Source organism: Salarias fasciatus, chromosome 17, assembly GCF_902148845.1.
Source record: "Salarias fasciatus chromosome 17, fSalaFa1.1, whole genome shotgun sequence".
In the NCBI taxonomy this organism is placed as follows: domain Eukaryota; kingdom Metazoa; phylum Chordata; class Actinopteri; order Blenniiformes; family Blenniidae; genus Salarias; species Salarias fasciatus.
Window position 1 is genome coordinate 12086658 of NC_043761.1, and position 25208 is coordinate 12111865.

Genomic DNA, 25208 nt, shown 5'->3' on the forward strand with positions numbered 1-25208 from the left:
AATCGAGGTCCACCCCTGATGCTGAGTGATCATGCGTTCCATCTTAAATTCCTCTCACAGCGTCCTGGGAGAATATGGCTTGACAGACTTTGCTCGGTGTGTGTGAGGGGGACTGTCCCGCTCAGACAGGAAAGGACACGCTGCTTAAAATACACACCTGAAGAGCGCGGCGTGATCCAGAATGTTGCTGCACATCCTTTACCGACTCCTGACCTCTTGAAGTGAGCATTAAACTCCTCCATACAGGTTGCATATGTTCGCAGGCAGCCAGGGGCCAAAAAGCCCCAGACCGGAGCTGCACTGAAACATAAGGAAATACATGTTCACACATTTTGTCCAGATGTCCTGCAACTAAAGCCTGTAAAATGTTTTTAAAATTCACCGATTCTCGTTTCAGTTGTTCATTGAGAAACAGGAGGTTCTGCATCGAGCTATGAATTGAAGCTTTGCGTACAAAAATGCATATGTGGAGTGTTTTCTCAATAACCGTGCGAATCTCACACTCAGTGCACGTGAGCTGGCGGCACGGCGTCATGATCAGATCCATACTGTGAGTGTGAGTTTCTGAAAACGAGCGTGATGGAGAAATCCGTAGAAGAGACGGGAATCACTCACAGCGTTTCCGATTCAAGCGGCTTGTCATCCGGCTGAGCTTGATCACAACACACTCATCAGACTCCTGGAGACCTGTGGCCTTTTATTTACATAGTTTTTTTCCTGTTCAGTTGATTTATACAGTGAGTGTGAGAGTTATAACTCCAGATTGATCACATAATTTCCCCTGGCTTCCACATAAAGACTCCCAAACTTTGCTCGACCAGTCACTCCTAAACTTCAATCCTCAAGGAATTGAAAACCATCCGAACTATCGGCTGACGATCGCCTCAGCTTACCCACATTAGTCAGACTTCTCACCAAACCCTCCAAATTTAGTTCTTACTCAGTTTTATTGAGCCCGGCAGAAATCTCCCTCTGTCCGCCGGACGGCAGTAAATGCATTCCTGCACACTTTATACGGCACATAGATTAGAGCGCGGAGACAGGAAGTAAATGACATCACATGGCCCGAGCTGCTTGGTACAGTCAATCCTGCTGTGATGTGAACACACACACACACACACACACACACACACACACACTTTTCAGACACTTCCCCTCAGTACAGTCATGCACAGTCTTCTGCTGCGCCGACTGTCAAATCATTAGAGCCGAATGTCTCACATTTCCTTATCTGTGAAAGACAGAGGGAACAGATGAAACACTTTCTATTGTTGTGCTGTGGAGAGCTAGCTAATTAAGCTTTTGTATTTTCTACTGTTGTGTGTTTTTTATTTTATTTGTGAAACGGGGCCGATCCCACCAACATTTCCGACATTTTTATCATTTTGGTCTCCACAGCAGGCTGGTGTTTCATTTCACTCCACTGTTGATGCTTCACAGATTACGATAAAGATTATGTAGACTGCTCAGTGTGGCATTTACGAGAGGAATTGGAAAATAAATCTAGAATGACAAGAACTGCAGATATTTATCGCTTTTCATCGTATATCACTGTGTGCCTGTCTTTTTTTTATTTATTTTTTTAAATCCTCTTCTCTCCCTGATATTCCGTCGTATGTGAAATGGGATGTCAATGTGAAAACGATGGGGACTGAAGTCATTACTTCCGTTCTTAACAGGTTATTCAGCGCGATCTTGGAGCAGGCCACCAAGGGGGACGGCGCCACTCCGATCGGAGGGAAGGCGGCGGGCTTCGATGTCAAGGCTCTGAGGGCATTCAGAGTACTCAGACCCCTCAGACTGGTCTCTGGAGTACCGAGTGAGTACTGACAGCAGGGGAGGAGGGAGGGGGGGGGGGATCAGGTGTGGATCGTTATTGGGTGTGGTGGAGGGAAAAATGAAGCGCAGATTGAAGCTGATATTGGTGCTTGATGGTGCACGTACTTGAAGGCGACACACACACACACACACACACTCACACACAGGGTCTCCGCGTCCTGTCGTCAGAAATGTAGACACTGTGAGCGGTAGATGAGGTGCCTGTCAGCCTGTCTGTTAGCGACTGCAGAAATCAATACATCAAAAGGCCACGAGACACATAAGAAGCACATAGTGTGGACGAAAACGCTGCTAGCATGCCCCTGTTTGTGTGTGTGTGTGTGTGTGTGTGTGTGTGTGTGCGTGCAGGTTTACAGGTAGTCTTGAACTCCATAATCAAAGCCATGGTTCCCCTGCTCCACATCGCCCTGCTGGTCCTCTTCGTCATCATCATCTACGCCATCATCGGCCTGGAGCTCTTCATGGGAAAGATGCACAAGACCTGCGTTTACAACCACACAGGTACAGCGGAGGCGAGCGAGACGGACGGGCGGCCCGGAGATTGCGCACTGATGCAAAGATGCAAATACGGCCACGCATGATCAAGCACACGTATCGCCATACTTCACCTCAGTGCACAGATAAACTTTGACGTATGTATTCAGCCGAGTGTAAAAGTACGCCTCGCTTGGCTTTCGCTCGTAAAGTCACTCACTCCGGCGCACAGATGTACTGTCACCTCAGTGTCCTCAGTTTGAATCTCAAAACTCCGCCGGCGGACGAACTGCTCGCATCCTAAACAGTCAAAGACTCGCTGCAATTAATTTTTTAACCCGTCATTGATGTTCCCGAGGACGGACAAGCCCGGCCGCTGCTATGAATGATTGAAACAATTTTCAGTAAAAAGCCTCAGGTATAAATGGACTTGAGTGTTATTATGGTGATGCTATTGGGCTCAGGAGAGGTATGAGCTCTGCGCAGGGTAAGTGCTGGTGTAATGCTCTCTCCTATCCTACACATCACCCCTGGGACCCCGAGAGCCTGCTTTATGTAATTAGCACAACACACTTTTGACATTGATTTTCATGTCTCATCTGTTTGTTGTTTCACTTCAGTCCATCTCTTTCTGATTTGTTTTATATGAATTATTTAATGATCGTGACTAAAGTTGATGGTTTATGGGGTATTTTGCGAATCTGTTAAAGATTACTATCACTTCATGATCACTTTTTAGGACCTTAAACCGTAAAGTAACAGGAAAGGAAAAAGCAGTGTCTTTCTTCTCTTGTGTCTCAGGCACGAACGCGGAGGAGAAGCCGGCGCCGTGCGCGCCGGACGGCGCTTATGGCCGACACTGTTTCCAGAACGGGACGCAGTGCAAGGTGGGCTGGGAGGGTCCGAATGACGGCATCACCAACTTCGACAACTTCGCCTTCGCCATGCTGACGGTGTTTCAGTGCATAACCATGGAGGGCTGGACGGACGTGCTGTACTGGGTGAGCCGGACACCACAACCGCGCTTTTATTTGTGTGTGTGAGTGTGTGTGAGTGTGTTGTCAGACAGTTTGGTGTGAGTAGCCACTGTATCTGTAACATTTGTGCCACATGAGTGATTCTAGAAATAAAAAAAAAAAAATGAGAAGAAATACGGCAAACATTTCTCTCAGAAATTCAGCTTAGTGCACAGAAACTGCTCATGGAGCTACACACACACACCACACACACTTATCAGTGCAGAGTCGTCATGGCACACCTTGGATGGGTCAGCAGTGCATCGCAAGTCAGATGTAGAGACAAACACATTTAAACCTGAGGTTGGACTGTAAGGTTTAGGTTGGAGGCTACGGACATCAAACTCGCTGTTTGTGTGGAATCATGCATTCAAGTGTGTGTGTGTGTGTGTGTGTGTGTGTGTGTGTGGGTTGTGGCTGTACCAAAGTGTGCACATGGAGCAGGTAGCTTACTGGCTCCACACCCATTCTGCTACTTTCCCTCTGTCGACCGCAGCGCCTCACACACACACACACACACACACACACACACACACACACACACACACAAAACCCACGCGCTCGCAGCACTCTCTGTAATGAAAAGGACCTGCAGTATTTCTCAGAAGTTGTATGTTCAGATGATTGAAACGCAGCTTTTAATAACATTTGCGGTGCGTGATCAATTTAGTTTCGGACGTGCAATTTCATAGTTTTTCCAAAGTAAGTCAACCCTGTCTCTCTCTTTTTTTTCATTCTTTATCCCCATTTCAGTTCTGTCTATTAAAAAAAAGTTGATTTATTGACAACCATTTAATATTTAACCTGTGATTTTTTTTTGCCGTTACCTTGAGTGTATATGCAGGCACAATTTTCTGTTGGAATAAATATCCTGAAACTATTGATCCTGCTGTAACTTTAGAGTCACAGGATCTAAATATGTTTTCCTGTTGATGTGCGTTCCAGGAAGAGGTTTCTGAAGGGTTTCAGCGCACACAGCTGTAAATAGGAGCTGAAGTTGAACATTGAGTAGTCGGCTCATCAAGGACCTGTTTTTCAGACAAAAGTTCTCACATTCACCGTTAATCACACAATCCTGCTGTTCTTGCTGCGCCAGGTCCGCCTGCTGCTGTTATTAACATGCACCGCTCCTTCCTTGTTTCCTCTCCGTCACCGCTCTCACACTCTGCCTGTCCTTGACCTCTGCTGCCCCCTCTCATTCTCGTTTTTCCTCTGCTCTCCGTCAATCTCCTCCAACCTCTCCTCCCTCGCGTTTCTTCTCCATTGTTCTCCTCCACCCCTCGGTTCCACCTGACTTATCTCCTCCGCTGTCCTCCTTCCTGCTCTTTATCTCTCCCGTTAATCCCCCACTTCTCTCCCTCTCTCTCTTTCCCTCCACTCTTCTCTCTCTCAGATGCAGGATGCTATGGGCTATGAGCTGCCGTGGGTCTATTTTGTCTCTCTCGTCATCTTCGGCTCTTTTTTCGTTCTCAACCTCGTTCTGGGTGTGTTGAGCGGGTAAGACGCTACACTGTTGTCATGTGTGTACATATATGTGGATTGTGTTTGTGCATGTGTGTGTGTGTGTGTGTAAAATGTGGGTGTACAGTTGTTTAAGACATGAACATGATAACGTAGCAAGACTCCCTCCTCTAGATTCTGAATGTTTTAAGATTGGCTTGACTGTATTTTTCAATAAGTTGTTTCTCAAAAATTTCAACTAAATAAATCACGGCTTCTCCCATACATTCAAATTTACACATATTTTCCAACACTTGTACAACTGAAAGTGTGACTGCTGATGCTAATCATATCACTTATTAGTCTCGTTTGCCTTCCAAATAATCCTCCATGTCGAGACTTTAATTCGTCTCAATCCCACTGAAATATGTCTGACTAGACGCAGTCCAGTTATCTTGTTATTTGTTTAGCTCAGTGTCGCTCTCAGTGATTTTCTGCCACCTACTGGAGAAGCCGAGAGGAAGCTTATAATGACAAGATTATCAATACCAAGCAATATCAGCTCAAAGTTTCCCAATATCGCGCTCCTCGCATTGCTTCTCCAGATCATAATAGTGTAAATGCGCTGAATGTCAAATGATGGGCAAATAAGGTAGAAATACTGCAAAATCAACAATTTATTTGCATCCATTATCTTGGTTCAGTTTGGGAGTACACAGAGGAAATGAGGTGTAAATAAGAGCCGCGTGACGACAGGCGGCCTCACCTCGGCCGACCACAGCTGAATGAACGGAGAGAAGAAATCCCTCACTCTGTCCCCTCCGTTCCGCTCAATCAATCCGTTAGAGAAACACACACTTGCACTCAACCACACATTACAGTACACACTCCCCAAAAAAAATCAGTTACGTTGACATCAGTGCGCCCCCAAGGAGCTACATCCTGTCACCGCGTGTCTGCGGGGGACAGGTGGAGACAGGAACACAAATCTCCAGGTTTGTTCGCTTCTCTACACCTTTACACAGGTGGAACTACACACTCAAGTCACTTTTTTTTTTTTTTTTTGTTTAGGAGTGTTTTTGTGTGACTAGCACACCTATTAAACATGTAGAGATCAATGTGTGTGTGTGTGTGTGTGTGTGCTATAATGGAGGCATGTGCTGTTTGTTTGGGCTGAATAACTGCTGCTCCAGCAGGCCGAGCGGCGCTGGGTGCTGTTTCACCCCGCTCTGCCAAGTCACACGGCTTCAGTACAAGCACCGCCCGGTCCGCAGGGACACACAGGGGCATAAATAATTCACCCTTCAGGTCAGCCGTGGAGGTGGAACACCAAAAAAAACTTGCACAACACGGAGAACACAATAAGCAAAAAAAAAAAAGAAGAAGAAAGAAGTTCTTGTGAGGACAGAGAGGAGTCTGAGGAAAACGCCTCCAACTTGAAAGCTGTGGTTTGTAAACCCACACTGGAATCAAGGTTTCTCTATCCTAAAAATGAAAGTTGAACCCTCTTTTTTTATATATATCTTTGCTCAGGACTTCAAATTTTTTATGAAAATGGGTCATTTTATCAAAATCAGAGTCTAATTATATCAATTATAATGTCATATCTCTGAAAATTGGAATAAAATTGCCAAAAATCCAAACATATTTTACCATTTCTAGTTAATATGTTCTGTAAATGAATGTTTTTTAGTGTCCATTTATTATTTAGGATTGTTGTTCTGTGTTATTTTCCAAAAAGTAGCCTAAATATGCCTGCCGAGATGTATTCATTGTGTATTCAAAAGCAGATTTTGAAATTTGCCATAGTTTTCTGTATCCAGTGCCCAGGTTTTTATTTATTGTTTGTATTTTCCAGTGAAATGTGTCGATCATTAGTGCACTGACTAGGAGCATGATAAATCAAACAGGTCAAATATTGTGGCGTTTCTGTTACTACAAAAATAAAATCTTTATATTAACGCAATTTGTTCCTTTGATCTTCTATTTCTATCAGTTTACAAACATAGTTTAGCGTGAGACATGAATAGATGCATTTTGACTATTAATTTTACACACAAACTGAACTAAATCAGCTGTATAAAATAACATTATTAATTTCTGAATTTAACTGAGGGAACATTTTTTGTCATGAGGACAAAACTTGAGGGGAGTCTTGCTGCTCAGTCTGTTCACGTATCAAACTGAAATGTTGTTTTTCCACAGAGATTCAGCCTCATGAAGGTTGATGTGAAGTCTATTTTTAAACTTCCAACCATATCTTTTTTTCTTCTTCTTCTTCTTCTTCTTCTTCTTTTACGAAAATAAATCTGTTCTGCCTCTTTGCACAAATCACAGCCTGGAAGAGGAGCTGTTTCCTTCATCATTTAGCCTTCTGTAATCATCGCCGCCTTAAAAGGCCAACTCATGATGTGTCTCCTAAATCATCCACCGCATCTCTTTCTTATTTTTCACATCCTCATTAAATACAGCTTCCCAAATTCTCCGCCATGTGGTTAACTAAGTGACTTTGACGGATCACTGCGACTGCACCATAATCCCAGCAGGGATCCTGCAGAAGTAAAACGCTCCCATCTGTTGGGAACGCTCACCGAGGATCCAACTCCTTCCCTCTCTCGCCCAACTCGCTCTTCCCAAACTGCTCCTTTCCCCCTCTTTCGTCCTTTCCTTTCCCTTCATCCCTCCCGTCTCTGTTCTCACTCCGGTCCTCCTTCCCTCCATCTCCTAGGTGAATGACGCTGTAGGTTACAAGTGGCCCTGGGTCTATTTTGTCACCTTAATCATCATCGGATCCTTCTTTGTGCTTAACTTGGTTCTGGGGGTGTTGAGCGGGTAAGGGCAGGGTCAAAGGTCAATTGAAACTAACTCCTCTTGCTTTGTCTTCTCGCTGTCTTGAAGAGTATCGCTCCTAATCGCAGCAGCACAGAAGGTCTTTCTTCTTCTCCCTTTTCCTTGCTGGGGCTGTGTTTATTTTTCATTGACAAAAGTAGGTGAGAAAATGTGCTTCCTGGTTGCATTTGTGTTGAAATTGCTTGGTAGTACTGTAAAGCCCGACGTTTTGGACTCCGTCCAGCTGAGCAATGGCAACTGCGCTCAGATCTTTAGTCGCTATCATTGCAGCTGACTGTAGTGAAATCACGCCGGAGCATCAACACCATTCAGTCCCTTTGGATATTGTCTCTCGGACTACAAGGCCACGGTGCCGCTTCAGTGAAACGGCCCTGTTTCTGTCATCTGCTGCGGCGGCACAATGCGTCCTCATCCCCATGTGGAGGAAAAAGTGCACTAATAGGCTGTAAATCCAGAAACCCGCTGGACAAATGAAGACTTAGTCCGTGGAATAATGTAAGGACTTGGACAAATGCCAAATGTACGGTTCCGTGGGAGAAAAAGAACCCAATTATAAGACAGGGAGTCCAAACGAAGAGTAATCTTTATTGGAAAAATCCAAACAAAAGGCTTCCTGAGACAAAGGAGATGAAGTAGAAACGGACGTCTTTATCCTGGAGGGGAGAACTGAGGAGCGTCCAGAGGAGAGAAACAGGAGAAGTCAGTCAGGTCAAAGGTCGTCCCAAGATGTATGACCGAGAGATGAGATGATCATTTTAATGACATCTGAATATCGTTTAAATATCTCAGTCCCAGGCTAATTGGCCTCGTTTTTGGCATTCAAATTATCGTCACTCTGATGTGAAAAATGAAAACTGGGAAAAACACTGAGGCCTTGAAATCATGTAAAAAGGCACTATTAGGTATTTTTTATAGGTATTTTACATCTTGATATTTCAGTGTGAGTGTTTTTTCAATCTTACAAAAAACTTTGAAGATGCATCGATTTTGCTTAGTTGACAGGAAATTGGGCAGGAGTTACTTTATATGACTGCTTTTTGTAGTGTTTCAGTATTAAAAGTTATGTAAACTGTCACAGCGAGTTCATTTTTTTTTGGACAACTTTGAGAAGTCAAATGTTTGCGACTGACTGACTGACCTGAATCAGGCTCGATTCCCCTCTGTGATGTGACAGCGGCATTGTGGGAAACAAATGGAGTTCTATCTGGTCCAAACAGCTTGGAGGGTTTGGCTGTCTGACTCTTTGTCTGACTTCTGACTAATGACGCTGTCAACACACTACACAGCCTGACCTTTTACCAACTGGTTCCTCCACGGAGTGTGTGTGGGTCTCCGATTGGCATAATAACTAATGGCTAAACAGGAAGAAGCGAGAGCGACGGATATAGAGACATAAACACAGGGAGTGCCTCTGTTTGTCCGGATTTGATGTAGTATGAACAGAGAGAGAACGAGGAGACGGGCTGCCATGAAAGAGAACAAGCAGAGAGCCAGAACTCGACTCCAATGATGATTAAGGACGCCGAGGTGAGACGGTCGAGAAAAGGGAAAATGAGCGCGGAGCTTTGAAGTTTTGTACTCCTGGCTACACTCACACACACACACACACACACACACATGAACACAGACGGCCAGGCACACTCAAATACAGATCAATAGGATTGAATCTCCTGCTAATGTCCTGTCAAGCGACACAATAGCATTTTGTCCTAATGCTCATTGATCTGTGTTGTGTCTTTGACTGTGGAGTCTGCGGTTTCATTTTGAGGTTCCCTTCACTTCTCCGAATTCCACCTAAGGACTCTCCGACACCCGCAGACCTTCAAAAAATGAGAAAAAAAAAAATCACTGAAAATAACACATAATTATCTATAGAGCTTTCTCATGTCACACTTTTCAGGATGAGCTGAAATGTTTTGTGCCGATTCCTTAAAAATCTGATTAGAAATATCCAGATGACACCCAAAGGCTTCAGAGCTCATGTGATAAAGTGTGAAATGGCTGACTCTGTGGAAACTTTACTGATTCTCTAATTTAACATATTCATGGCTCCGTGCGTCCTCCTTTCAGTGGTCCTTGGAAAATTTGTACACTTTTCAACTAGAAGTGCTCCCAGAACCTCCCAGCTCCCATCAGATCTTATCCAAATGACTTTTCTTTGTTAAAAGCGTATCTGTGGCTCGCGCTTGCCTTTGACCTTCTCCAAGTGCGGCGTTTAATCAAACGCTCCTTAATTCTTTCTCCCGTCTTGACACCTGGAAATAGTTTCAGTCGATTTCATCATAATATTCCAATATTTCACACTCGCTGGTTACGTTGGCGGGAGTTGTCCTCCATCATCTTTATGAGCGTCCTCTTTGTCTACATGACCTGAGAAATCGGCTAAATCTTGGAGGAAAAGAAAAGACTTCTGTTTTATTAATTGAACTGTGATTGAGGGATGGAGTCTTTGGCTGCTTTAGGATGCTTATGTTTATGTCAAACCGGCAGGAAGGCCCCTGAACTTGACCCCTCCTGTTTCAGTTAATCATAAGTGCTCTCTTGGATACACGCTGTGTGTGATTTCTATTTTTGATTTTCACTCCACGTCGCCTCGGTGCCTTTCCCGTTGTCTTTATTTGTTTGTTCACTGCATTTATGTGAATCACATCGTCGCGCTCCTCATCATCTTTAATGTCCAGCTCTGTCAGGCAGGATTGTGCTGCGCTGAGTGGGTCGGATCTAAACACTTATTAATAAGGCATTTAGGCCGATGTTATGGTAAACGTGATGCTCCAGTCTCTCATCTGCATTCGCACACTAACACCTTTTCTCCTTGCCAAAGTTTTCTGTCTTCACTTTACTTTCTTTACTTCTCCAGCAGGTTTCCCCTCCTTCCCACCAACTTTTAAAACTCTTCATTAACAATAGCATGTCATCACTCTATGCTGATGTAGATTTTTCAGATTTTTTTCCCTCTCTTTTCTCTTTCCGGTCTTCTTCATCCTTCCATCGTGGCCTCATCGTCTCAGAGAGTTTTCCAAGGAGAGGGAGAAGGCCAAGGCGCGCGGCGACTTCCAGAAACTCAGAGAAAAGCAGCAGCTGGAGGAAGACCTCAAGGTAAAGCGAGGCGTGTTTTGATCATTTCAAACCATTTCATCTAAATGTTCCCTCTGAAGCAGATGTACTTAAACCTCCAAATGATTTGAAACGATTTCAGTTTGTTGCTTTTTTAATTTTGTTTCCAGTCTGATCTTTTGATCCTTCTAACCAGCTGCTATTCTCCCTGTGTGTGTGTGTGTTCACGTGTGTGTTTAAACAGGGCTATTTAGACTGGATCACTCAGGCTGAAGACATTGACCCAGAGAACGAAGAGGAAGGCTTGGACGATGACAAACCCAGAAACCGTAAGTCTCGCATCCTGTGTGTTTTTTATCAAAGACACTTAAATGGAGAAAACGATGCAGGTTTCTATAACGTGTGTGTGTGTGTGTGTGTGTGAGAAGGTGGGAGTTTGTGCAGCTGTGTTTGCATGTGTGAGTCTGAGATTTTTGATTAGGGCTCTCGAGACGTTTTAGCGTATGCTGGACACACTGAGCTTCTGTTTAAGAATGGCCGGTTGGAGTGATTGCAGCTGAAGTTATTTCCAGTTGAGGGCAACGCAGAGTAGTGAGCACCGCTGTGCATGTGTGTGGGTGTGCAGAGGTTCGCGCCCAGTGCGGCGTTCGGTCTATAAGCGTGGGGCTCGGTGGCGTCTCGCTCGCACGGTGGCACAGCGAGTGAACGAACAGCTGACTTACTGGCAGCATGACTGACAGACTGAGGCGGCGTTAATACTGTCGGAAATCCTCCCGAGGTTTAAAACCTGCTCAGATATTAGTGGGACGTTTCACACTGCTAATAGCCTCTGGGCGCACGACAAACACAACACAACCGTGCAGACCTGCGCAGGCACTCGTAGCGTTCGGATTTACTGTTCTGACACGAATGCACACGCACAAATTAACACATTGTCTTTCGGCTCACACCTCCGGAGACATGCAGCCAAACGCGGCCCGGGTCTCCCCAGGACCGAGCTCCATTTCCTGGGCAGACGGAGGAAAGCGCTGACCCTCTCGTCCTCTGGGTATCATCCCACGACAGTAAACAGTCTGAGGAGAGAAACGGCAGTGATTGTACAAAATGCATGTCTGCTTTTTGCACGCACTGCGAACTCCTTCACAAAGTCTTGGAGCTCAGCGTGGCCACACCGATAATGAATGAATAAATAATGAAGGCTTAATATGCAGAGATGGATCACGCATGCTGCATATATTCTGCACACAGTCTGCTCGTCCTCGGCAAAAGAACCGCGGTTCATTCTGAAAAACATTGACGACTGCCAAGGGAAGAGGAGGGAAGGGAGAGAAGAAGGAAAAAAACATCTAGTGATGATCTAATCTTTCAGCGGATCTCAAGAAATTAACATGGTCAAATGAGCAATGACCCAATTTACATGAAAATAAGACACAACACCCCTGTGGCTAATCCGTAACAAATCTGCTTATATTCACCTGTTACCATTGTGCTCCCCTGGGCCAATCAGTCTGGCAAAAACACACCGGCAGAGTCTGGGATATTGGCACATTAACAACAAACAAATACAGTATGTGGCCAATTTAGAGAATGTCACATCGTAATACCGAGATGCTGCGTTCCATCAGCTTGCACAATTTCTGCTTCGCTGATGCTGCGTCTGAGAAACACAGAGACGAGTGGGCCACCAGCGCAACCACACAGCTATTGTCCATCTTGGACGAGTCATCAGTTCATTACAGGTTAAACACACGCCCTCACTGTGAGGCTGAAGTACGAACCACTGCCCCACCCCCGGGGCCGAACACACACCGTGATGGTGTCCAGTTGAATGAAGCGGGCGGCCGCTGATAGAATCATCCACCTCTCCTGAAACCGAACCAAGATTTAGTTCACGGCTTTTGTTAAACGGTCTAACTTGTGCGATAACGATCTGACAGACGTGATGAATGCATGTGATCAGAGGTCCTCCATCAGGAAGATCAATCATCTGCCTGTTTATGAAGGTGAAAAATCAAGTCGCTCGCTTTTCCATCACCGCGCCTCCCTCCCCCTGGTTCGGCTTCTCCTGCGGGAAGATGAATGAGGGCAGTTTGTCCCCGCTGCTCGGGACTTTCTGCACGGTCTCGTGTTTGCGCCGCACAGCGCCGCATGTCCTCGGGCCAGATAGCAGACTTTCAGAGTTGAGAAGAAGATTGGCGGGAGGAGAATCAAACGGTACAATGACGGAGGAGTAAAAATAGAGGGTGGCTTTGAGGGTGTGTAGAAGACAAAATTAAAAAAAAGAGAAGAGAAAAGATATCCGAGTATTTCAGAACAGGCACAAGTGTTACTGAGCATGTGTCTAATCGATCTTTACACACATTTGACAGAACTTGAAAGCTTGAGTGCTCATATGAAGACAGATAGGTAGTTTTTTTTTTTAGTGTGGATCCATCCTCTCTAACCTTTTAGACTTTAAATTTATCCCTTTACTTTAAGGTTTTGTGAATTTCCTCATGCTATCTAGATTTTTTACACCATAATGTCGTTTAAAGTGATTTGAATTCACACTACAGTATACACACACACACACACAGCCACACACACTCTGCTGTGACAATATCTGATGTATTTGGATCTCGAACATAATGAATTTCTCCGGTACATTTGCATGCATTTTGTGTCAGTTTGCGTGCGCGTGTGTGTGTGTATAGGAGTGTGTGTTCACATGTGCATGCTCGCGCGTATCACACGGTTCACTCTGCCATCTTGTTCTTGCATGCTGTCATTTTGTTTTGGCGTCCTGCCACCGCCGGCTGTAGTAGGAGTGTCGGAAGACCAGTAAGATCGTCTGGTTCAGTCACACCGCTCATACCCAGGAGGGTGTGTGTGTGTGTGTGTGTGTGTGTGTGTGTGTGTGTGTGTGTGTGTGTGTGTGTGTGTGTGTGTGCAAACACGTGTGGCGGCGATATGTTCCCGTGTGGTCGCGATCCGTCATGTGCACGCGGTCCGCGATTTGACCTCAGTTGCTTTTCTGACTCCTGCTGTTGGGAGATCACTCAATAACATCAACTGTGGAGGGTTTGCCAGACAAAATGTTCGCGTCACAGAAGTGTGTTTGCTCTTGGCCGCTCTTCTGAAAGCAGGTTATTAATCCCAAGAAACCTCAGCTGCTTTAATTTAAACGGATGAGTGAATACATGTAGGTTTTTGCATGCCTGATACACTGAAATGGCTCGATATAATTTATGTGCTTCATCAAGAGTTGGTTAAGGAGTGATTTGCACTACGGCTGTCGCGCTCACGACATATAAGCGGAACAGTTTCTATATGGCTTCATTGTATTGATGGTTTTGGCAGTTGGATATTAGTTACAGGCAGCTGAATGACTCTAAAAGTAAATAAAAAAGAAGGTTAAAAAGAAAAATGGCAGAAAATAATAGTTTATTAAGTTGGGTTTGACCTACAGAGGGCAAATCGAAAGCTCTAACTTTCAGTGAGAACAACTTGTTTCTATAATTTTAACCTTTTCATTGACACCCAGTCAGTCTGTTTTACTCTTTTTTTTTGTTCTTTCTTTCTACACTGCAGGAAGTTTTTGCTCCAGTCGCTCAGTCATTGCGGAGATGCATTGTTATCGTACTGCAAAAAAGCTCATTTTTCTTGAATATTGAATATTAGTGTCTTTTCTCTTTGATGATTGTGGTCAGAGCCTTGTCGTGTGTTACCCTACATATATATATATGTGTGTGTGTGAGTGTTTGTGTTCTTGAGCCATGCTCTCTATCCCCAGGTAAGAGCCATCGTTTTCTGTCTCTCCGCGGAGCCGTGAAGAAAAACGCGGCTTTCCTTCGTAAGGCGTGTGCGTCTGTCTGCATGGTCCAATATGAGATCTACTGGATTCTCGATGTGCAAGCAGATTGCAGCCTGTCCGCTCTTCTCTGCCCCCGATCTTATGGTTTCCTTCCCTCCTCCATCCCCTCTTTCTCTCTTTTGTTCCTCTTCCCTATAAATTCAACCCACTCTTTGGAGTCAGCATCTTTATGCGGCGCCTCCAGAGCTTCAGACCCAAAGTGAACAGTGGCTGCATCTCAACACTGTAAAGCTTCCTCGTTGTCTTCCTCATCTTCAAAATAAATTCCAAAGCCATGCGGATGGTTATTAATTTCTCACACTGAAGGCCTGGAATTTATCTGTCTTTTGCCTCCTGGCTGCAGGTAATATTTCACGTCACCTGAATCGGCACAAAATTATTCAAGCGTTTGTGCACAAATTGAGAAAAGGTGAGGAAACAACCTTACTGTGTTGAGATGAAGAAAACTTTTTTTTTTTTTTTGTTAGGAAAGGAAAATATTTGCACCTGCCTGACCTGTCTGAAAAAATAAGAGGAGGGTAATGTCATCGCAGAAAACAGCCGAAACGCTGTTTGCGCGCTGCATATGATGATAATCACAGAGGTTTTTTTTAATATTTGCCAGCTAGCAGCCCCCTTCTTATTATTTCAGATTCCTTTCCCTAATTTCTACCTGCATCATGACAAGACATCATTTCTCCGGTAAGAAAACATACCGGAGAATTAGATTTAAAATGTCAATATTAGTATATTTTTTATTTTATTTTATTTTTTTCAAATTTTACCAGGTGCTTGTTTCACTGGGAAGTAGGAATGTAAGGTATGGGGCACTTTTCTGTTTGGATGGCATGTCCAAAAGGTATTAATGTAGAATTTTTTTATTTTTGATGTGCTAACAAGCTGTTCTGATTGTGAAGCAAAAGGTAAAACAGAAATCCAGTCCATGGATCCAGGCTTCAGGGACAATTAGGACTCTCAGCGTGCCGCGATAGGCACAGAACTAAACAGATGCTTGCGCACAAACACACTGTGAATCTCCCTGTTGAGAACTTGTAATTGGTTCCTGTCTCTTTTTGTTGTCTCTCATTTGTCCCGCCCCTCATCTCGCTGCCTCCCTCCACGCTCCCGGCTCCGTCTCCCTCCTCCGTCAGCCCTCCCCGTCTGTGTCTCAGGTCTTTGGGGTTTTACTCTAACAATAGGTATTAAACTAGTTCAGCACCAGGCTGCTTTTTATATTTGAAAGGCTCCAGCCTCGGGAGAGGCCCGAGGGCCCCGGGTGCTTTTAACGGAGTAGCGTAGCAGCAGGCGGCACGTGTCGGGGTGAGGAAACATACGGCACGTTCACAGCAGAGGCCGTAATGTTCAGCGAGACGCCCCGATCCCCGCAGTCATCGGCAGCCCTCTGCAGCGTGCATCCACTCTGCTTCTCTTCCTGGATTTCATCTCGTTATTGAATTTGTAAACCTTTGCAGCTTTATTCATATGTAGGGATGATTTGATGAAGGTCATTCTAAGAGTAAATGTTTAAATAAAGTACAGATACTTTAAAAAAATCTACTTTGGAATAACAAAGTATAAATATCTTTCCATCTCTGAAATATATACAGGCACTGGTTGAGATAATCATCTGTATGTTTCTAATTTTACTTTTAGCAAACAGCTTCAGCTCCCAGGAGACTCCTTCTAATTTCATAAAAATAGCTCATTTCCTTCAGGAACTGAACGGTTAAGTCATTTTCAGATGCCCTCTCATCTGACGAGCTGATCGTGTCCCTCGTCTTCTCTCAAGAAGGTGATCTGAAAATGTGTTTTTTTTTTTTTCTTCTTCTTCTTCTTCTTTTCTTACTTTACCACGGGAGGCATTGCTATTCGTCAGCCGTGCGCGGCTCCGGCGCCCACAGGGTGTTACAATAAGTGCTTGAGGTGACAGCGAGGGGAACGAGACTGACAGAAGCAATAAGAAGCGATGTATCATTTCATATCAGTCTCTCAAACAGACATCCCCACGTATACCCCCCCCCCTCTATCCATCCGTCCATACCCCCCCCCCCCCCACCACCAACTCCACTCGTGTCGAGTCCATTGTCCTTTTTCGTTCCCTTACCTGCCACCTCCCGGTTCTCCTCCTGCCTTTCCTGCGCATTAATCTGTGCACCTCATTCATGCATCCCTCCATCGTCGCACACCATCATTCACACTCCTCTTTGAGTAAAGCCGAAGTGACACATTTGCTCACACATTGTGATGTATTGACAAAGGAAGCGCTCGCTACCTGTTTACGCTTCCGCATAAAGACCTCTAGAGCAGGGACTTCTCACATTTTCTGTTTGAATTTGAAGCATAGATGAGACTTTCAGCTAGTTCTCAGCAATATTTGCAGATCAACATGATTCAACATCATGGATGTTGGTTTTGTTATTTTTTTTCTGTGATCTCTTTGGAATTTTAAACCATAAATGGCTTTTTGGCCAGTTTACAAGTTAAAGTCCGTCCGAAGTGCCAACGCTGTGTCCCAAGAGCCAAAAACTGAAAAATGTTGCTAGTATTGCAACTTAGTGAGTAATTAGTTTGGACAATCAGTGCAAAATCTGGGAATGGTTTCATTGACTCAGGGGTGTGTGTGAGTGTGTAACACAGCCTCTTAATTAGCAGGGTCGGACTGTGCTGACATGTCAACAGCATTTTAATTAGCTTGTATATGGGGCAAGATCATGTTCATATTTCATAAAAAAAAACACTATAATCCCCCAGAAATTGTATTTCTAAACGCGTGCAGAGCAGCTCCTCAGTATTTCGAGGACTGGATGGCTTTTTAGACGTGTGTTTGTTTAAGTGCGCTTGTAAATTTACCTCTATGGAGTTTAGATTATGAGCCTTCATTAGAGGGATGCACAACCAGTTTATTTCTGATTAATTCATTTTGTTCCTTTTTCTGTTTTTTTTTCTTCTTCTACTTCTGTCCTTGTTTTTTTTTTTTTTTTTTTTTTTTTTTTTTACTCATCTCCGTCTCTCAGTGAGCATGCCAGCCAGCGAGAACGAATCCGTCAACACAGACAACGCCCCCGGGGGAGACGTGGAGGGGAGACCTGCTGCACCCGGCTGGCGTAAGTACCTCACCTCCCCCCCCAACCACCACTCTCTCTCCACACACACACACACACACACACACACACGCACGGTCTTGTATTTCTATCCTTGTGGGGACCGTCCATTGACTCCCATTCATGTCTAGCCCCTAACCCTGACCCTTACCCTAACCCTAACCCACACCACAACAAAGCCTAACCCTAAAGAAATGTTTTTGCACTTTTACTTTTTTCAGTAACAACAACATGGTCAAGAAAACACTGTTTCTCCTACTTAGGACCGGAAAAAGGTCCCCACAAGGCACGTCGTTCCACGTTTTGCTATCCTTGTGGGGACATTTGGCCCCAACAAGGATAGAAATACAAGAACACACACACACACACACACACACACACACACACACACACACCTGTCCCTCCAGTGCCTCCGTCCCGTCCCGCTCTGGGAGGGCTGCAGGGAGGCCGTCAGAGCAGAAGAAAGGCGCAGCGGCCCGTCAATAAGCTCCACACCGATAAAATTTTATGAGAGTGAACTCAGACTGCCGCCCGAAGACGATGGCCCGTTTTAATTTCTTTGTCGATTTATGTGACTCAACACTCGAATACCTTTCACTTCCATCGAATGGGAGGAATTAGTTCTTGACTGATCATTTTTCCAGACAGTTCATCCATCCGTCCATCCATCCACACAGCTTATTGTTGGAAGGTTATTGTTGTGGCTGGAGCCGATCTCAAAAATCCAACAGGTGATGTACAGCATGTACGCTTCACTATGAACAGGATGGGTCAAATACAGCGAGGTAAATGAAAGAACGCTCACCTTAAAATGACTGGAGAATTTCTTTGCATGCAAGTTTGCTTTTTTCAGGATCTTTGAAAATGTTTCCCAAAGTCAGAACCGTCCTGCAGTTTCCTGGGATTTAGAGAAGAGGTTTCTCTGTTGCTTGTGTTGCAGTTCTAATGCATTTCAACTGAAAAAAACGGCACATCAAAGCTTACATATGAACTTGATACGAAAAAAATTAGAGCAAAGCAAAGTTTGTTTTTTTTTAACCACAGTAATCACAGACCAAGATCCCACAGAATTTATATAGGGGGTGTTCACTTCACTTGCAGTGTGGTAAAACCATCCAGTAACTAAATAATTTGAATAATTTTATTCAGAACTGGAAAAAAACAAAAACATTTTCAGCTCAAACTGATTTCTTTTGCCTTAAATTTGCATAAAAATGTAACGGCTTTGTGGAGCTGTGACTATATACTTTCTGAAGACAGGATATAAGAAGCTCCACAACACCACAAGGTCAGAAAAAAAATAAACTCAATTACTGTTTGGGCCTGAACAAAATGTAGTGAAGAAGACATCTACATCTTCTGTAAATCTTAACTGCATCTCATGGTGATCTACCTTCATTTCCTCTTTAATTTCCCTCTCCTTTCCTGCGCCGTCTCTTATCTCTCTCTTGTTTTTTTTTTTTGCGTGTTTGCTGCTGAAGTGCTTTCTTCCTCCCCAGTGGGAGCTCGCAAACAGCTGACTCACTCGCTCCTGCTTTCATTTTTTACATTATTCAAACAAGCGCGTCGCTCTCTTTCTTCGACACGAGGCCACGCAGGAGCCGTGACCCCGGCGGGCCCCCTCTTTGTACACACAGGCAGAAACACACCTACATGCGGAACGCGGCACGAAAAGGAAGATATACGGCAGGAAGTCACGGCGCCGCATAGAATTTTCCACATTCAGCCGGAGTCCAGCGTCGCTGTTGACCAGGGAAACAGTAACGCCAGTGGGCACGCTCGGATGGCGCGCGGCTGTTTATCTGTACTCTCGCTGTCCATCTGTTAGTTTGTCTCCGTTACGTCGTTTTTGTGTTTATTCGTACCCAAAGCAGCATCTATCAGAAGTTGTCATGTGCTTGTGGAGGCGCCAGGAACTGAATTCTTCGCCAAAAAAGACTGTTGGTGTCTATATAACGAGGGGAGAAAAGGTGTGATTGCTTATAGCCTAATAGAGTTCCCAATCTGAGTAGTTTTCTATTTTTTTTTTTTTCTCTCCTCTTTTCTGACACAGCAGTAAACTTATCTTGGGAAAACGTTGCTTCCTGTTTTGTGGATAAAAGCCTTGAGACTCTCGGGTTTGTCAGTTCAGACCTGAGGGTGCGTGCTACTTTGGCACCCGCTGATCTCATAATCGAGGCGGACACATGGGGAGAAGCGATGTGTGCACTGTCAGCTCCCATATCCAGCCAGTCACTCAATTTATTTCTCCTCTCAGACCGCCAGACATTTCACTGCGGCAGTCGGTCTGCCGGTCCGACAGAAAGTCAGCGTTTCGGTTAATTTGTCCGCCTTTACCAACAAAGTGAAGACTCAGAAAACAAGGAAAATATAGTTCATGGTGTTTTTTTTTTTTTTTTGTTTATTATTATTATTAAATGGTTATAGAAAAAGAGTTAATGGGTAGTTAGCCTTTAAACTTCTTCAAAAGACGTTGCTCATGCTGTCAATTTGAATTACTTTGAATATCAACAGTTAAAAATAGTTTTTTTTAGAGAAATATCCATCTAAGAAATCTCTTCTCTTCTATTCTTCTAAATCTTCTGATTCTTGTATTTGTGTTTTAAGACTTTTGCTTTTATCAATCTTTTTCTTTATTCGTCAGTCTCCTCTTTTCTTTTCTATATTTTCTTTTATTAGTGTCTTTTCTTTCCTCATCTCTTCTGGATCATTTCTTCTATATTCTCTCCTGTACTCCACCAGATCTTCTTCCTAAAGATTTTTTTCTAAATCCTTTCTTTTTTCTTTCTTTTCCCACCTGGATTCTTACTTTTCTAAATCTGTTTGAGGTCCTCTTGTAGATTTTCTCTTCTCTTCTCTTCTCTTCTCTTCTCTCAAAATGTCTTCCATGACCTCTTTGTCCTCAGTTCTCAGTGTTGTACCTTTAGCTGCTTACAGTGGTGAACAATCAATAAATCCTTTACTAAATGATCAAATTTTCTGAACGCCGGCTGATTGGTGAAACTTCCTTTATGGTTGTTTTTGACTGGACGCCACTGTAAACGTGTTTCCGGGGTGATTTGCTCAAACGAAATGTTGTTGAAGTTGAAGCTGTTCATTTTGTCCTCGCTGCACCCGGCATCTGCTACCAGTGGGTGCTTGAAATGGACAAAGTGTTTCTGTTGTTGTTGGTGTTTTGTTTTGTTTTTTTATTTTTTGCAAATATGTTCATTGCTCTGCCCTCTATTCCAGATGTGTGTTCTTGGTAATTTAAAGTTGGAAGCGCGTCAATAAACATATTTGCAAAGTATTTGTGATAACGAGGGATGGCAGTGTCCTTTATCCCTCTCGAGTCACCCCTTCCGTTTGTACCTTGTCTTTATGTGTGTTATGTGTGTGTGTATAATCCATTCTGTTTTCTGTGTTCCAGAATTAGGATCTCCAAATCCAAGTTCAGGTTAGTACTTGTTGTTTCCCATAGTCTCTGATCTCATCTGCTCTATTGTCTATGATGCTGTGATCTCTGTGTGTGTGTGTGTGTGTGTGTTTGTGTGTGTATCTGTGCACCAGAAAAAAAACATCTTTAAAAGAAGCGTTTTTTGACAGCACAGGATTGTGTTGAAAAGCCGCCACAGTACGGTGCAGCCGCGCACCTCGAACACAGAGGTTGTATGTGATTTGCAGCACAAGCGTTGATCTCCCACGTTACCATGCAAACAGAGTCGTCACGCTGCTCCCTCAATGCGGCAGCTCCAGCTCGTCGCCTCAAGTCCGTCGCGCATGCAGAGAAACGTACATCGCAAAGAATACATTTCAGTTTAATATTTAACATCAATAGTTTTTTTTTTCTGTTTTGTTAGGACCTCTTGGTAATTTTTCCTTTATGCCGTCATTTGACACAATAAACTGATATTTATCGCTATAAATTCCACTTCTTCAGGTAAACTCTTTGTTTAGAATAAGCTACGTTTTGATGCCTTTTCCTGCGAGGCTGCGTGTCTGCTTGTGTCGCGTCGTGAGTTGAGCCCGACGACACAGCAGAGGACCGGACTGCTGACACCCGCATCTCGCACAGGCAGATAAGATCTGGAGGTTGACGTGTCGACGTCTTTGAGGTTTTGATAGAGTGGATGAAGAACCAGGTGTAGGCGGAGCGGAGCGATCGGGCGGGAATCATAGATGGATCAATTCAGAGGGACACGGAGTGTGGCTGTCTGTGTTTCAAACCGTCTAAGCTGCTATATATCCAGTCTTCTTGTAAATAGAAGGTGTTACGGCCACATTTTCCCCCGTGGACAACAATGAGGTGAATTTTTCATCCTCCTGAACAATGAAGCCTCTTGAAGGGAGAGTTACGCTCCGAAATTACAGGTTATTCTTGTCCGATTGTTTTGACGAGTGGGGCAATTATGAAATTACTCTCGTCGGTTCACCGGTACATGGGTGTAGGTTAAACACAAAGGCGCGACCCTCTGAGCGGGGGATTTCGTCAGCGTGGCACCGTGAAGTGTGAAGCTGGCAATTACCAGAAACAATCACCTTAATTTCCGACTGAAGTGAGCACAAAAAAACGCAGATGACCTTGGACACGATAAAACACAGAAGAACAATCTGAATCTTCAAAAAATACACCACAGTGTTTGTCATTCTAGGAAGTGGAAGAACTTGTTTTGAGCCCTGGATTTGAATTGGGATCACATGCAATGTAAAACTTTTTCACTTTTCGCCTTTATCAGGCTCTCATCAAAGAAATACTTGTTTTCCACAGTGTTCTGTCATTAAAGGCCAGTTTAAAGAGAGGAGAAATAAAGAAATTAGTCTGTCAAAGTCCATTAAAGTCACCAAATTTCTCTCGGAGATGTTTAAAAAAATCTTCTGCACTGTCGTTACACTACCATGTTGGGGTTCTGGTTTAAATGTTCTCTGTCTTGATTTGGACATGAGGGTATTTTGAGGAGTGTCGGTGTGAAGCTGACGTGTTTTTTATCGCACTAAAGCAGAATCTGTCTCAGAGTTTGGCCCCGCTTTCAAATAATGATATATTATAAGACTATTAATAAAAATGTCACTCCAACAAGCATTTTTTTTTTCCTTCAAAGAGTGGCGCATGTTTCATTTTGCCACAAAGCTCCAGGTGTTGGTTTCTTCTTAGCGTGAAGCATCTCTAAAGTCGACTCACTCTGTTCCACAGCTCCGGTGTTGTTGCGACTCTGTGGAAAGAACGATTCAACTTCCCTTCTTCACCTCTTTTGTGATTATTCTTCTTTAAACTCCACCTCTTGTGGGCCACACTATCTTTTCTTCCTCATCCGGTTTCCCCATCTTCCTCCTCGACTCCTCCATCCAGCCATCCTTCTCTCTTTCTCGCTCTCCTCTCCACTCCCAGCCGTTCTCACCCGTCCCTCTCTGAACGTCTCCCTCTTCTCCCCCCCCCCCCCTCAGCCGTTACTCCCGGAGGTGGAACCGGCTGTGCAGGAGGAAGTGCCGGGCGGCCGTCAAATCGCAGGTTTTCTACTGGCTGGTCATCTTCCTGGTTTTCCTCAACACTCTGACCATCGCCTCCGAACATCACCAGCAGCCCCAGTGGCTCACCGACGTACAGGGTACATCGCACTCTTCCACAAACTCAATTTGATCTAAATTATTTACACCTAACTTTATTTTTCTTCTTATTATTTCCTTCTTTCCTCCTCAGACATCGCCAATAAGGTTCTGCTGGCACTCTTCACCGGGGAAATGCTGCTGAAGATGTACAGTCTGGGCCTACAGGTATGACGTTAAAAACTCAGTGCAGCCCTTCCAGTGATGACACCAGTCCAACCTCTGGCCATCTTCTTTTCCGCAGGCCTACTTCGTTTCGCTCTTCAACCGGTTCGACAGCTTCGTCGTCTGCGGCGGGATTCTGGAGACCATTCTGGTGGAAACGAAGATCATGTCTCCTCTCGGCATTTCTGTGCTCCGCTGCGTGCGCTTGCTCCGAATCTTCAAAATCACCAGGTGATTCGTCCGTCTCCCGCTCGTTCGTACATCCGACGAGGCCGACTCTCTTACCCGGCGTTCTCCGCGTTTCCAGATACTGGAACTCTCTGTCCAACCTGGTGGCGTCTCTGCTCAACTCGGTCCGCTCCATCGCCTCCCTGCTGCTGCTGCTCTTCCTCTTCATCATCATCTTCTCCCTGCTGGGCATGCAGCTGTTCGGTGGGAAATTCAACTTCGACGAGACTCGACGCAGCACCTTTGACAACTTCCCGCAGTCCCTGCTCACCGTGTTCCAGGTCCTGCAGCTGCCTCTGCTCCCGCGTGTCCGCCTCGCTCTTTCTTATACGTTTTGTCCCATAAATGACGATCTTTACATCCATGTGCTCTACAAGAGCTTTATAAGTTATTTATTGATTGAATGAAATTTAGATTAATCTTTCATTGTCACAAGTGTGACTTAATTCCCAGAGAATCAATTTTTGATGGCGTTTCTTTATGCAGATGAAATTTTTATTCTCCCCGTTTCCCCCCGCGCAGATCCTAACGGGAGAGGACTGGAACTCTGTGATGTACGACGGCATCATGGCGTACGGCGGCCCGTCCTTCCCCGGCATGCTCGTCTGCATCTACTTCATCATCCTCTTCATCTGCGGAAACTGTATCCTCCCCTCCAAACCGCAGCGGTTTACATACGTTTAAACCCCATTAAAGATGCAGCTTCCTTAACGTCGACCCCCCCCCCCCCCCGAACAGATATCCTCCTGAACGTCTTCTTGGCCATCGCTGTCGACAATCTGGCCGACGCAGAAAGCCTGACGTCCGCCCAGAAAGAAGAGGAGGAGGAGAAGGAGAGGAAGAAGCTGGCCAGGTAAGGCAGAAAATGGAGATCTGGTGTTTTCCTTGTTTGCTTTAACGGGATATTTTTAGCCGCTTTCTTCCCATCGAGGTAATTTGTCAGCGGTTGATAATTCGAGGTTTCAGTGCCGCCGAGGAAGATAGCGTTCCCGTCAGTAGGACAAATCATTAAACGTCTCCTTCCTGGACGCAACCCGTATTGATCAGGAGAGAAGGTGTAATGGAAAGCAGTCATTTCCCAGCTCACCCTGCTTCTGGTTTGATCATATCGGCACAGTCGATCCCCGTGACTTCAATAAACGTCATTCGCGCGGTTTCCTCCGTTAATCGATGTGATCTGGCGTAATCTCAGCGGTGATCCAGCGCCGCAGAGGTTACATGAAGGAGAAAACCGCAAGCTGAGGTGAGGGTCTTGTGCTGCGGTCTTTCTCCAGACTCGCCAGTCCAGAGAAGCGTCACGACAACGAGAAGCCGCCTCTGGAGGAGGAGAAGAAGGAAAAGATAGAGCTGAAGTCCATTACGTCTGATGGAGAAACCAATACTGCCACTAAGGTACTCTGACAGTTCAAACAGAGGAAACAAATATTTGCTAAAAGACTGAACTGATGGGGGATTCTTTTCCTTTGCAGATCAACATGGATGACTGCTGTGGAGACGAGACCGAAGAGAAGAATCCATATCCTGCAAATGATTACATCGGTAACCACAATTCTATTCTTTCTCCTTTTCTCTGACTTTTTTTTTTAAGTCGAATTCGTAACGTTCTCGTCTCTCCTCCGCCTCGCC

The 25208-nt window shown here is 44.7% G+C and overlaps 1 protein-coding gene across 1 annotated transcript in view; it reads left to right on the forward strand.

Annotated features, from left to right (window-relative positions):
* cacna1c (calcium channel, voltage-dependent, L type, alpha 1C subunit) overlaps positions 1-25208 on the forward strand; it is a 110328-nt gene that overhangs the window by 56355 nt on the left and 28765 nt on the right. Inside the window, 17 exon segments of the mRNA XM_030113594.1 lie at positions 1680-1819; positions 2188-2340; positions 3115-3314; positions 4723-4826; positions 10631-10718; positions 10921-11005; positions 17523-17585; positions 17588-17612; positions 21019-21045; positions 23031-23191; positions 23284-23357; positions 23434-23585; positions 23662-23863; positions 24105-24225; positions 24321-24435; positions 24857-24974; positions 25052-25121. Coding sequence (XP_029969454.1) covers positions 1680-1819; positions 2188-2340; positions 3115-3314; positions 4723-4826; positions 10631-10718; positions 10921-11005; positions 17523-17585; positions 17588-17612; positions 21019-21045; positions 23031-23191; positions 23284-23357; positions 23434-23585; positions 23662-23863; positions 24105-24225; positions 24321-24435; positions 24857-24974; positions 25052-25121 — 1898 coding nt within the window.